This window comes from Ambystoma mexicanum, chromosome 1p (genome assembly GCF_040938575.1).
Source record: "Ambystoma mexicanum isolate Mex_15411 chromosome 1p, UKY_AmexF1_1, whole genome shotgun sequence".
NCBI lineage: Eukaryota > Metazoa > Chordata > Amphibia > Caudata > Ambystomatidae > Ambystoma > Ambystoma mexicanum.
The window spans coordinates 553362076-553375240 of record NC_090921.1 but is presented as its reverse complement, the minus strand read 5'-3'; the positions used below and the strand labels follow the sequence as shown (position 1 = coordinate 553375240).

General features: G+C 42.8%; 1 protein-coding gene across 2 annotated transcripts in view; it reads left to right on the top strand.

Annotated features, from left to right (window-relative positions):
- LOC138575469 (phospholipid-transporting ATPase IK-like) overlaps positions 1 to 13165 on the top strand; it is a 1193252-nt gene that overhangs the window by 792883 nt on the left and 387204 nt on the right. For both annotated transcript variants that reach the window (XM_069649486.1, XM_069649487.1), the window contains 2 exons: positions 7323 to 7516; positions 10474 to 10682. In XM_069649486.1, the coding sequence (XP_069505587.1) occupies positions 7323 to 7516; positions 10474 to 10682 (403 nt within the window). The remainder of the gene's footprint in view (positions 1 to 7322; positions 7517 to 10473; positions 10683 to 13165) is intronic.

The window sequence follows — 13165 nt, the reverse complement described above, 5'->3', positions numbered from 1 at the left end:
CGATAGATCGCCCAGAGGGGGGAGTGTAGAGTTCGTCCCAAATAAAGCCTGCACTCCAATCGTCCATTTTGAAGTACCAGGAACATTCACACCGAGGTATGTGACCTATGATGAGCAAACAAACCAGCAGAGAGCCACAGTAGGGCTCTGCCCAGTACCCATTAGAAGAACAGCACCTATTGACATTCCTATACCAAGAACACCATGGACAGTAAGGTATCCATTAAGAAAACCCTACCAGCAAATGAGACGAAATGAAGATTGCTTAAGTACAGTCCCGGAAGAAACCAAAAATGCCTTAATGGAAGATGAATGGTGACGTCACGAGGGCCCGGACTGACTTGCAGATGGAAGAAATGACAACCATAGAATGATGCAGAGAGACGAAACGTTATGAATAAATATATCATGAACATAGAATGAAGGGACGATGTCAAAATGAAAGAAGATTAGGCTGTAAGCAGGATGAAGATATCCAACCCGCTAACACCTGTACAGCTGATTGAAACACAAGAAGCTAAGAAACCTTTGCGTCTTGCTATGCTTAGTAGAAGAATATAGCGGCAAGCACCATGTTTACATATTCTACCTCAAAACAAGGTACAGTATTATAAGTACAAGTCCACTTTGCATTAAAAGCAGAATCAATTTAGGTTACTGGAGGCCAAGCACGACAAGCTTCATATCCTAGCAAAACGAGGATAAACGGCTGAATCGAAAGTCAGCAGATGCAACTCATGCCAAAGGAGCCAAGGTCATACCAATAGAAGAAACGAACAGTAGCTACATCTAATTGAAACTTAAGAACAGAATATCCTGCCTCTGAAAGGTCAAGATAAGGGAGCGTAGGCAGGTGGCAAGCCGAATAATAATTAAATGCACAAATCGAGAGACACTAGGCAAATTAACGGTGTCTGCATCACGTGACCATCCGAGCGAGGAGAAGCACAAGTTCACACCTACGCATGGCATCCGCTCAGGAGAAGATAGCGGAACTTTCTCAGTCAGAAGATGCAGTTTTGAGGCCAACCACAGTAACATAATTGACACATTGTTGTTGAAGTGATGATTGATTGTAACCTTAATTGGAGGAAGGCCGGGTAGCTGAGGGGGTACCCTGCACCTGGCTGTCCATTCTGCGTGCTGCTAGCAAAATGGAAATGTATGCATGGGGTTGGTGCCAACCCAATCACAATGGACCAAATAATCTAGGGTCGCATAGTTAGTAGAACCAATGGGACGTCGTACTTTTAGTGACGTCTACAGTAGTCATTTTTGAAGGAAGGGCTTAGACGTCCACCTGAGAGTGTTTACCCAATCCCCTCACTCCGTTACCAAATACAGATATAGCACCTATATTAAAGTTACCTTTTTTCCGAACCAATAGGAATGCTTATTAACTTTGAAGTGTTACACATCAGCTATGATGAGTTTTTAGTATAAATGATGTCGTTTTTCTGAAGTTCATTCGAGTTGAAGTGAGACGGACGATCACATCACTGCTGATTTCCATGACTCCCCATTTTTTGTACTTGTCATTAAACGGACTCCCTTTGCCAACCATTGATTTGTCCTTATTGAGTGGTGTTGGAGTAATACATCTGCACCCCTATCCATCCCAAAGGTGCAGCTATCTCATCTTAAAGTACTTCGGAGCAGGCCCAGACTCAATGGGCCCAGCGGGGAGTACTCCCCAGTACAAACCTATCAAATAAATAAGCAAATTTGTTATTAATGCACACCTCAGAGGAATGTCGTAGCTAGGACAATTAACAAAATGCAGAGGTGGGAATTTGTGTACTTGTGAAAATTCAATTTACACGATCTGAGAATATCCAGAAAATCATGCTATTTTAATTTGATGAGGCGAAATGTTGATTAATGAAATTGCAAGCTTTTGTAAGACATAGAAACCCCAGGAAATTGCATTAGATCCCCACCTAAGGTGGGCAATGTGGGAAATATGGGGAAGCAGTAGGCATCCAATTGTGTAAGTAACTTCACTGATGATTTGCTGCAATAGGTCCTGCTCCTTCCCTAGAGGGAAATCAAAATGCAAATAGGAGCCAAGCTGCCTTGGGTGTGAGTGAAGCCAACATGCGGGCGCAGGCAAAGGGGAGCCTACGGGGTGGCACAATCTGCCTCCCTGCACTTCTTAACACTGGGAAACTACTCCATGGTTTTCGAAGTACCTAAGTGTGCCATTCAGTGTGGGAGGGGGGGTTGTACCACCCCAATGGAATTTACTATTGACCAAAGCGGCAACACGAAGAGGGGGGGCAGGCTCTGAGGGTTCTGAGGCTATATCTAAAAGTAATGACCCAGAAGGTTCATTAGAGATATCATACCCCTCAGAGATTACCATTCAGAATAGGTTTGACCCCCCCTAGCTCTGAAAGGTTGTGGGAGGGAGCTGGAAAACAACTGCAATAATATAATAGAGCTAACGTTGCAGGAGGCCGCCCAGCAATGGCAGAAAGGGAGTAGTTTGAAGGATGCAGGTTAGTTACTGCGCCCTACTATAGTGCATCTTAAAGCAGATACCAAGGCTCTGCATAAAGAAATAGATGTGATCAAAGGAACAATAGGGGAGCTAAGAGCTTTAATGAGCCAGGGCATGTTTGGGGAAAATGTGACTATTGCTATAGTGATCAAGGGCACCAGGGGTAGTAAATGGGTGCCATCTACAGTAAATGCTGTGGAAAAAGTTAATAAGGTGATTAATACCTTTAGGGCTAAGAATCCACCCGCCCCCTTTAGGACAATAATGGCTCATAAAGCAGTTCCCAGTGATTATGGAGGGAATACAGCATGCCCATGTAATTGACAGAATTGTTGATAAAAAAGTATGTATAATTAGTGACTGTCCCCAAGGTGGGAAGCAAAAGCAAAGAACCTGGGGATGCACTAATCAATAAGGTTACACATTGGGTTAGATCCAAGAGAGGTTGTTGTGTAATCGTCAGAAGTGAGGTTTTAAGCTGTGAACGCTTGCCATGCCCAAGCTGTAGGCTCAGGGACTATATAACAGTGGAACTAGCAGAAAAATAACTTGTGGATGGGCTGTTGGTCATGGAGCAGAGAACTCACCCCCACCCGAGGCCTTGAAATTGCAAATAGTTGAACCCTCTATTATTCATAGGCATACGAGACGGTGAGCCCTTAACTAATAGGGTAGTCTAGTAATGCTAGGTTGGTAGAACCAAGCTTGCCTAAAACAATAAATTAAATGGAAATCAACCCAGAATTAATTTAGTTTACGACCCACACTTAACTGGAACTCAAAACCATAGTCTCCAGAGGGGACTGATAGTAGCCCCGCTGAAAGAGCACCTGGAATTTCTGATGCAGATTAGGGTTGAGGAATCTGTCAATCTAAGAATGAATGGTTTACGGAAGAAGTTAGATTGACAGGATACACACCACGGCTCATGCATTACCAATGCGCAGGGTCACAGGTGCGCATCATTTCCCAGAACATTGGTGGGCTAAGGAAACCTCTAATAGACGAGGAATGGTTAAAATGTATGCATTGCCATGTGTTTATCTGCCTACAGGAGGCATGGGCACCAGAATCACTGCATCTACAAGGTTATGCCACATTCTCTATTCCAGCTGCTCAAGGCAAGGGGGCACACCAAGCGGGGGAGTTTGTATTTGGGTTGAGGCATCATTATTCACAACAGAAAAATATATAGATAATGGATGCAATGACCTACTGGAGTCACACCTTAAGTCAGTAGATGGTACTGAAGTGCTATTCATTAATGTATGTAACCGGCAGCTTCTAGAAGGAGGGGTGAGCATCTTTTCCCTCCTAAAAGAGAGGATTGCTATGTGAAGGGAGAGGCATCAACACAATGTGACAACCATAATAATGGGGGATTTTAATCTACAATTTGAGCCATTGGACATAATGGGGGACATCTGTGAGGATGAGTATAATGTATGGGGGGGGTTGAGGAACTGAAAGCACCCAAACCCAAGAGAAAGTACTGGAAAGGTGATGGGGTGGCTAGTTTACTAATGGCCTAGAACATGAGGGCATGCAATGGCAGGCTCCCATGGATACTCCTGCAAATAATACTTTTGTGGATGGTACCCTCAGGAGTCTGATATGCTATATATTAGGCAACTTGGAATCATGGACTCTGTTAAGTAACGTTGAAGTAAAACCCAGAATTGAAAGCGATCATCGCCCTTTGGTACTGACGGTTGTGCTCTGCTAGGGGTTAAACAGGGGAGTGCTGAAGGGTCAAACCAAACACAGATCTCTGCATAGTGGGACATGCTCTGTAAGGTGGGTGAAACTTAATACAGACAAACTTCACCCTGAAATGTACGGGCGTATACTACCAGCTCTGGAGTACTTTTTCTCTTTTGACCCTAGAGCAAGTGCAAGCATAGTCTCAGCCCATCCGAAACTGACAGACGCACTGGATGTTAGTTACCTCAAGTGGTAGAACAGTTAAACACACACACAGCAGAATGCCTTTGTATGACGGGGAGTGCCATGCGGCAAAAAGCGCCCTGTTAAATAAGTCATGCAAAGCATGTAGCCACAGAAGGGGTCGTTGCACTACGGGAAGTCAGGGAGGTCTTTGTAGAGGAGAAATGGAATTCCTTGCTTGCCGCTATTTATAACAAAGATTGCCAAACATTTTGAAAATAATGAGGGCAGGACGACCTGCAGACCCGATATCGGTCCTGGGTTGTATACCCAAATTGGTATGGTTTCAACATTGCAAGGGATTGTATACTGAAACAAGGGCTTTCGCTGATCCAGACTGTCTCGGCAGTGCAGGGACACAGACCATCAGAACAAGCCCCCCCAGTCTTCAGTGAACAGGAAGTAAGAATAGCACTCCAGAGCAAAAAGGCAGGGAAAGCACCACGTCTGGATAAGGTTCCTGTAGACTTATATACATCAGAACCAATCATTTGGGTACCTTACCTAACCAAGCTATTCAGCGCAGAACTAGAATCCAATACAGTTCCTCCCTCTTGGATAAAAGCTGATATTATACCCATCAATGAAAATGGCGGTAGGGAGGATCCAAGTAACTAGCGCCCGATTTCTTTGTTAGATGCTGGGTGGGGTGGGGGGGCATTCAGAGACCTGTTTTGAGGAGCACAATATAATACACCACCAGCAAGATGTTTTTTAAAGTAGTACGAGCACAATAGACCAGAGCTTGCGTTTACACCTTTTGTGCAATAAATACGTGATTTTAAGGTGTTTAGTGTTTGATTCAAAGACAGTGTTCGACAGGGTTCCCAGGCCTAGGCTGTGGAGTGCTTTATGATTTTAGGCACACCAATATCATTATTTAGGGCCAATTCTCTACTCCAAAAATGAAGCAGTAATTAGGTGGAACGTAAATGGTGAAACAACAAAAATGGCAGCGGTTCAGATGGGGGTACGTCAAAGTTGTGTTCTTGCCCCAAAATGATTTTGCCTCTTCATTAATGGCGTCATAGAGAAATTGCTAGGGTTCCCATCTGATGCCCCTACCCTGGCAAGAGACACATTTCCTATCCTCATCGTTGTGGACGATGTAGTCCTATCACTCACGCGGACAGGGTTTTAATCCCAATTCAATGCCTTTATAGAGTTCTGCAGCTTTAACAGGCGAACAATCAATGCAGAGAAAACAAAGGCACTGGTCTTCAGGAAGAATGGGTCAAGAAAAAGTCTGCAATCAAGCTGGAGTTAAAAGGCGAGTTAATTGAGCAGGTTGAAAGCTATGATTATTTAGGATTAGGGTTAAAGATGATTGTCGGGGAAAGGTGGGGCTATAGCACAAGGCCACGCCGCAATGGGGCAATAAGGGTCTCAGTTGAAGTATATAAACTACAGGTCAGGCAGGCTGCTTTTTATAAAGCCGAACTCTGCAGCAACGTCAACTGCAGTCGCCTGTCAATAAAAGGGAGCACATTTATTAAAATCACCCTAGGCTTACCAGCTAATGCGCCTAACTTACCTGGAAATAAATCTCCAGAGACTGGACTCACTATACAAGTCCAAACCCGTGATTCAAAAGGTAAGGATTTGGACTACAGCAAGGTTGTTTAGGTACCAGAGATGCTCTGCCGGATGTTATGGCCCAAGAAGGTGGCTGTATGCTGCCATGGTTTGCTCATATAAAGAAAAAGCGCCAAAGCATTGGGCTGAGTGACTGTTGGACCTTGCCCAAATGTATGGACATTAACACAAAGCACTCCATAAAATATGCATTGTTAGCAAAGGCAGAAATGGAAATATTGAACACAGTCGATCAATCCGCCTCGCCTAGTAAGTATTGAGAATGTAAGCAATCACTTGGCTAGCAGGAGTACCTTTATAATGTTCGACCATAGTCTATGAGATCATTATAGACCATGTTTTGAATGGTCATTCTACCCATGGCATGTTTGTGCTACAAATGGAACAGTAATATAATAGATGTGTGCCCATTCTGTGGTGATCAAGCTGAAAGTAGTATTCATTTTATGTTCCTTTCTCCCAGGACTTAGAGTTGAGCAAAGGTTATTTAAAACCTTAGTTCCATGCCGGATTCGCCAGATTCACTTCCCAAGCTATGGTCTTATGCTGTCGATTTAAGGATAGTTTGGCAGTCCACTCAGTGGCCAATTAGCTCCACTGGGCCTGGAAAAGGAGGATGGCCAACATCAGATAAAAGCACGAAGAGCTCTGAATCCCTACTATTGCAAAGTAGGCTAGTTTATAAGTGAATTTGCCACAGGGAATCCTTGCACAATTAATAGGTTCGCCTCGAATGGGCAAGTTACTCAGTTGCATTGAGCCGTATATTTTTGCACTTTTTATGCATTTGCACTTTGACTAAGATTGATATCTGTCGTATGATTCTACGATAATACATCTTTGACATCAGAATGAATCATTGGTTGGCTGTTGTCATGTTGAGGTGAAAAGAACTATCTGCACAGTAGTATTAGGGAATTTTCTTTGACATATTCTCTTGAATTAATTACTAGCCATCTCCTTGTATTAATTATGTGATGTCTGATGTATTCGTGCATATTTTAAGGATGCCGCTGTCAATCGTCGTCGTTTAAGATTTTGAGATTCTGTTTTTATCATGTATGTATTTATTTGCTTTCATGGTACACAGCCAAAATAAAGCAATATTGATTGATTGATCGATTGCTTTTTGAACACTGCTAATATTTTTAAATAGTGTAAAAGCCGCTCATTTTGTTGCTGGTTATGATGTCACAAGTACAGTCTAAATAGAGTATGTGTATGGACTACCATTCCTGAGAGTTCTTTCTGGCTTTCTCATTTCACCTCCTGCCAGATATTCATCATGCTGGTCCTGTCAAACATCTGTCTTGCCATTGCCGCTGGATTCTGGTCCAAATGGTTCCAGGAGAAGCACAGCTACATCCCAGCACTGGCAGCGGACATTACCCCAGCCTACGACGCGTTCCTGATCTTCTGGGGCTACACCATCCTGCTGAGCACCATCGTGCCCATGTCAATGTTCATAACGTAAGCTCACTCCATGACGCGTCGCTTGTACAATATTACATGTTCATCCATTCAAACCCAGTAGCCCTTCTTTTTCTTATCATTATTTTTTATATATATATATAATGTGGACTCTGCTCAATCATTGTACGCTCTGAGTTCCGAGGATATTAAATGTGTATAAAAGGTGTGCCGACTCAATACAGTAGATATTTTCTTGTTCTTGTGCCTAATAAATGTACTGATTCCATTATCTGCGCCAGCAGAATATCAGTGCCATGGGTTTCTCTCTGAACACTGCTTTTTACAACCACTGGCAGCGTGTTTTTTCAGAACCAAATCCAGAACACACTCTGCAAGCATTTAGGGCAGGGAAACCCCACCTTTGCTGCTGCAGCTCCTTACCTTAACAGCCAGGCTACCAATAGTACTTTTCTGAACTGGTAAAGGACTTTTAATTGGCTTTTCCTAGCTTTCTCTTTCCTCCACCTTGCTGTTTGCCGGCTCCCTGACTTTCCGTTCAACACTTTTGACTTGCTCCAACCTACATACCGCTCCCACTTTGCTCATAAAATGCACCTTCCAATCTTCTATAAAATACGCTCTAGTCCATCTCCACTCTCAATCACTCCAGACTACACTAGTTTTCCCAATCGCACTTTCACAACTTGTGTTCCAATAATCAATTTTAGTTCATCGTCTCTCAAGTATCTCAATTACTGCAGACATGGCTTAACTTTCCAGTTCAACCCTGCCAACTTACAATCATGTCTCACAACTTTCTCATAACTGTCCCATTTTTACGGGCACAGCCATGGTTTAATCTACTCTCTTCTACTCCACGCCATTGCCATTTTTTCCTAAGCATCCCTTATGCAATCTACTCCATGTGGAAGAATTTGCCAGCACAGATGAGACTGCCCCCCCTCCGTTCTCCACTTGAAGGACCTGAAGATCCTACTCTTCAAAGCATCTTGCCAATCGCTGATCCTTCCACTCAACCTTAATTATCTGCCTCTGCACCTCTCTTCTATAACTCCCCCCTAACTCCTCTGCTAGTCCCGCATCTTTACTTGTAACCCCTGGGTGCCTCCACTTTTCAGAGCCCTCCACTGCTTTCCAGTAAGGATTGGGCTTGATAAATCCCATATATCCATACATTTGTCCATACTCACATCTCCTCTGAGATTAAGGTCTTCCTAAATTGGTATGGGTGTCTTGAAATGCCTTCATACAGCATCCATGTTGGCTGCCCCTTAAGACCAATCATGTCTCTAGAATTGGTGCTTATCTTAGAACTTGAAACAGGCTAAATTCCCAGCAACTAAGTTTGAATGTTCTGGTAATAAGATTATCCTGCAATTCTCTAATTTTCCATATGAAATTGTATTACTTCCGTAAGCTTAAAAAGCAATCTCAATCCTTCACATGAACAGCCACATTTCTTTGGGACCCTTTGCGACCTGGCATCCGCTTAATGGCCTGTTGTACAGGAAGAAATTGAAAAGCAATTCTTCACCTCCTATTTCAAAGGTGAACTTCATTGTCTTTTTTAGGTTGTGTGATGAACCCCATTTGTGTTTTGTAGTAGATCTTACCTTTCCATGCATATTTTGTCTATAGTTCACTAATCTTGATTAATAACAAACATGGCGATTCCTTATCCCCCTCTTTCCCCTGTACTCCCTTTATGAACTCCTCCACATTCTCACTGCAGAATACTCACTTCTTCCAATCCGTTCTATTTTTGGCTTTCTAGTGACTGTAGCTTGCTATTGTGCATCTCCTATCAGAGCCATATGAACCCTTTTATCTCTGACTGCAGCCTCGCCTACTTCTTTTCTAACTCCTTGCTTCTCCACCTTCACAGCTCTGACTTTCTCCAGGTCTCTCTGTTTGATCCTTCAAACTCCTTCAACTCTCACTTACTTGGATCCAGGTTATTCAGGTCATCTCTAGCGTCACTGTGCTTTCCTAAGTCTGCGCGGCTGCATTTTAATCTTCTCCTACAATACTTCTTTAATGAGCCCCACCAGACACTAAGCTTCATATGCTATGGGGCATCCTCTTTTCTCGACCTTCCACTATGGAATATTCTTTCACTTTAGCAGGGAATCCAAACTCCTTCCAGATCGTGTGCTAAGACTCTGCATGGCCTTCACTAACGGGATGTATTACAGAAATGGCGCAGCAGTGGGTGTGCAATTAGCGCTAGGGCAAACATTTCTGTAGTGCTAAAAACATGGGGGGTCATTTTTGTTCCAAGGCTGATCAGAAAAATTGATGGTAAATGATTTCCGCCATTTTTCCCGATCCTCTTCATTTAAGTGCATTTATTTGGTGGAGTTGGGAGCAGGACGGACATAATGTGACTGCCTTAATTTCCCGCTCTGCCATGCAAGGGGAGGGGTATTAAGGGAAGAATGGATTTTCATGCTGCTATCAATGCAATGCATTCCTGTGGAATTAGCCTGACATTACCACCTGGTAAGGGTAAAAGTGGATTCAATAGGAATCCAGTGTAAATGCCTCCTGCAAGCACTCCACGTAGTTGAAATATGAACAGTAAAGGCAGAGAGAACCTTTTTTTTAACTCTTACTATATGGTGGAAATGAGGAATCCTGCATGGACCTTTGGCACAAAAGTGCAAACAGAAGCGGTCTCCTATGTGCAATCACATGGTGAATCCAAAGGACCCACGTATTATTTTAATGCATTTTTACACCAGGGCAAAGGACTGTGAATAGGGCAAAAAGGCACAGATTGTTTTTTAAACAAAGTTTACGAGAGCAATGTCTGCTCTAGTTCTAATTGGAGCTGTCCAAGTGTAAAGTTCTGTAATACCATCTTAAATGTTTTGTAGCAGAGGACCTTCCCTTCAAAACTGACCAATAAATGAAAGATTATGGAAGAACAAGGAGAGCTAGTCTATGTCTTCGAAAAAGTCATAGGATGCTCCTTTTTTGTCATTCACTAGATTGGAGTTTATTCACCTCGTACACAGCTTGATGATTGGCTGGGATCTGGAGATGTACTATGCTGCAAAGGACACACCAGCTAATGCCAGATCTACTAGCTTAAATGACCTGCTTGGCCAGATTGAATATATCTTCTCGGATAAGACGGGCACTTTAACGCAGAACATAATGACATTTAAGAAATGCTGCATCAACGGGAAAATCTACGGTAATTCCTTCTCTGGGGTTTGTAATGTAAATATACGGTTCCTTAGAACAGCAAAATCTGATTCATTGAAAAGCTTAACACAGCGCTGCGTAACTACCAGTAATGTGTCTTAGCAGTATTCATTTTAATTGGTTTTATCTTGTTTGTGCCATTGCAGAGGTGGGCCAACTATAAGCGTTGCAGAGTAGACTCTACCCCCAAGGGGAGTAATTGGGGCTCATCAATGTGCCGCTTGATCACTAGATACAACATTTAAGTGGGGACATCTGAGCATACCCCCTTCAACTTATGGAGACAATACCCCCAATTTGGAAATGTTCCTTTCATAGATCACTGCACACAGGGCTTGTACAAGGGTGATGCTTTCTCCTAAGTGACATGTTACTGCCCCAAATACAAGGGCAACATTTGGTGATTTTAAAGTAAGCATAGTTTCAGCTGGTGGTGCCCAAAGAGGCTATTATTGCTATGCCATAGAATTAGTCTTTCGCTCAGTATAAACATGGCATCCAAGAAATTGTAGGCTTTCTGTTAAGTAGCATATTCTTAGGCTACAAGATCCAGACTGCAATTAAATCAATGTGGAACACTGGAATCAATAGGAAGTGTTGGGCTTATGGGGTTAAAGTGAATCAATGGTTCGAGGTGAGAGCGGCACACTACTCAGATCTGTACAACGTAGACTGCAGGACACCCATTATGCCATGGAACGTTATTCACTCACAGACACAAAATCACACAATTATATTTTAGAAAATGGGAAAAACTTCAGAATAGAAAGGCTACAACTGCTCCTTTAGCAATACCAATAGTAAAAATAGTTTAGAATAATATCCACAAGAACATCTCACACCTGAATTATTTTCAGTATTATTCCCTAATTATGACTTTAAGGACTCCCTTAAGCTAAACACTGTGATTGTGAATTGATCAGCCAGTATGGTACTTCACGACTGAGAATTTGATTTGAATACAGTTCCTTTATTTCCTTCCTGGCATTATCAAATGACATTGAGGTAGGGGCATAGAAACCAGAAGTGATGGTTGGGAGCTATTTCTGACTTCATGTGGTGCTAGAAGAGGACGTATCCCCCTTACTTTCTTCAGTAAGAAGACACTACTGCCTGTGGCAATATATGGCAGTATTAACACATAATACCACACACATGTTGGCTTTGTACAGAATTCCAGTAATGCCACAGTAAAAACATGCCATTCTGGTTGTGCCAATATATGCTACTGTCCCCATGTAAGAATAGTCATGTTGGTTTTTCCCATAAAGTCAGCAATAATGTCATACAACTGTACGAAAAGATGTCTATACAAATATAGACCAGTGTCCCCACTTAGAAATATTCATATTGGCTTTGTCCATAATGCCAGCAATAATGCTGTACCATTGTATGAAAAAAGACCCATGCCGGCTGTGCCTATATAGACCAGTATTCCCCACACAGGAACACACACACACACATTGGCTTTGCCCATAATGCCTGCAGAAAAATCCATATCACTGCAAGAAACGATGCCTATGCAGTGGCAGCATATGCAGGAGCTCCACTAATGAACACGTGTAAAGGTCTTGCCCATAATGCCACTGCACTGCAAAAATATGTCCATGATGCAATTGTGTCTTCCTCTCCCCAGTGGCCCTGCACTGGCTTCTCCGTTTACAGGCGATTTTGCTCCTCGAGATTCCTACCCACTTCCCTCTGCAGCCTGCATTGACTCACCTGCATAGCAATCATTCACATATGCACAAACACATACACACTTGCACTCACATATACAGACCGGCAGACACTCAAACACATCCACAAAACACTCCAACGCTCATAGGCATACACACAGTTTTTAAAGTAAGAAAAAATACCTGATTATGGCTATTCATCTGGCTTTTTATCCCTCAGCTACAGCCCTTTCTGGTACCAAGTGAAAAGGTGGCAGCTGGGAAGCAACGAGCAGAAAGAAAGAGAGAACAAGGATAGCATAGGAAAGATGGAATTGGGAATAAAAGTGGATCTGAGGAGAGGAAAGTAGAAGGTGCAAAACAGGAAAATGTTTGTATCAGCACTGAAAGCATTGGACCAATGTGAATGTATCCTTCAGTTAGTGACTTGCACTAACCAATCAGAGCATTTGTTGCATCTGACATATACATATACCAGTACTGTGATTGGTCAGCTCACTTCCTTGCTCTGTAGTACAAAGATTTTGATCTTTCGGAAATGTCAGGGTCTGGGAAGCCTAAGGCGCACTACCAGTCGCTCGCAAGTGACGATTTGGAGACCACAACTTAAGCGGCACCATGCCAGCAACAATATCCATCTACTGAGATTGTTGTGACCTGCACACCAATTTCTAAATCGAACTTAATAATACTTTAAGGATTTTAATGATTATGTGGGTGCAGGGGAGAAAGCACAGCTCTGGCATTAAAAGCTGTTACTCTAACACACGTGTATACGTGAGCAACAATATCC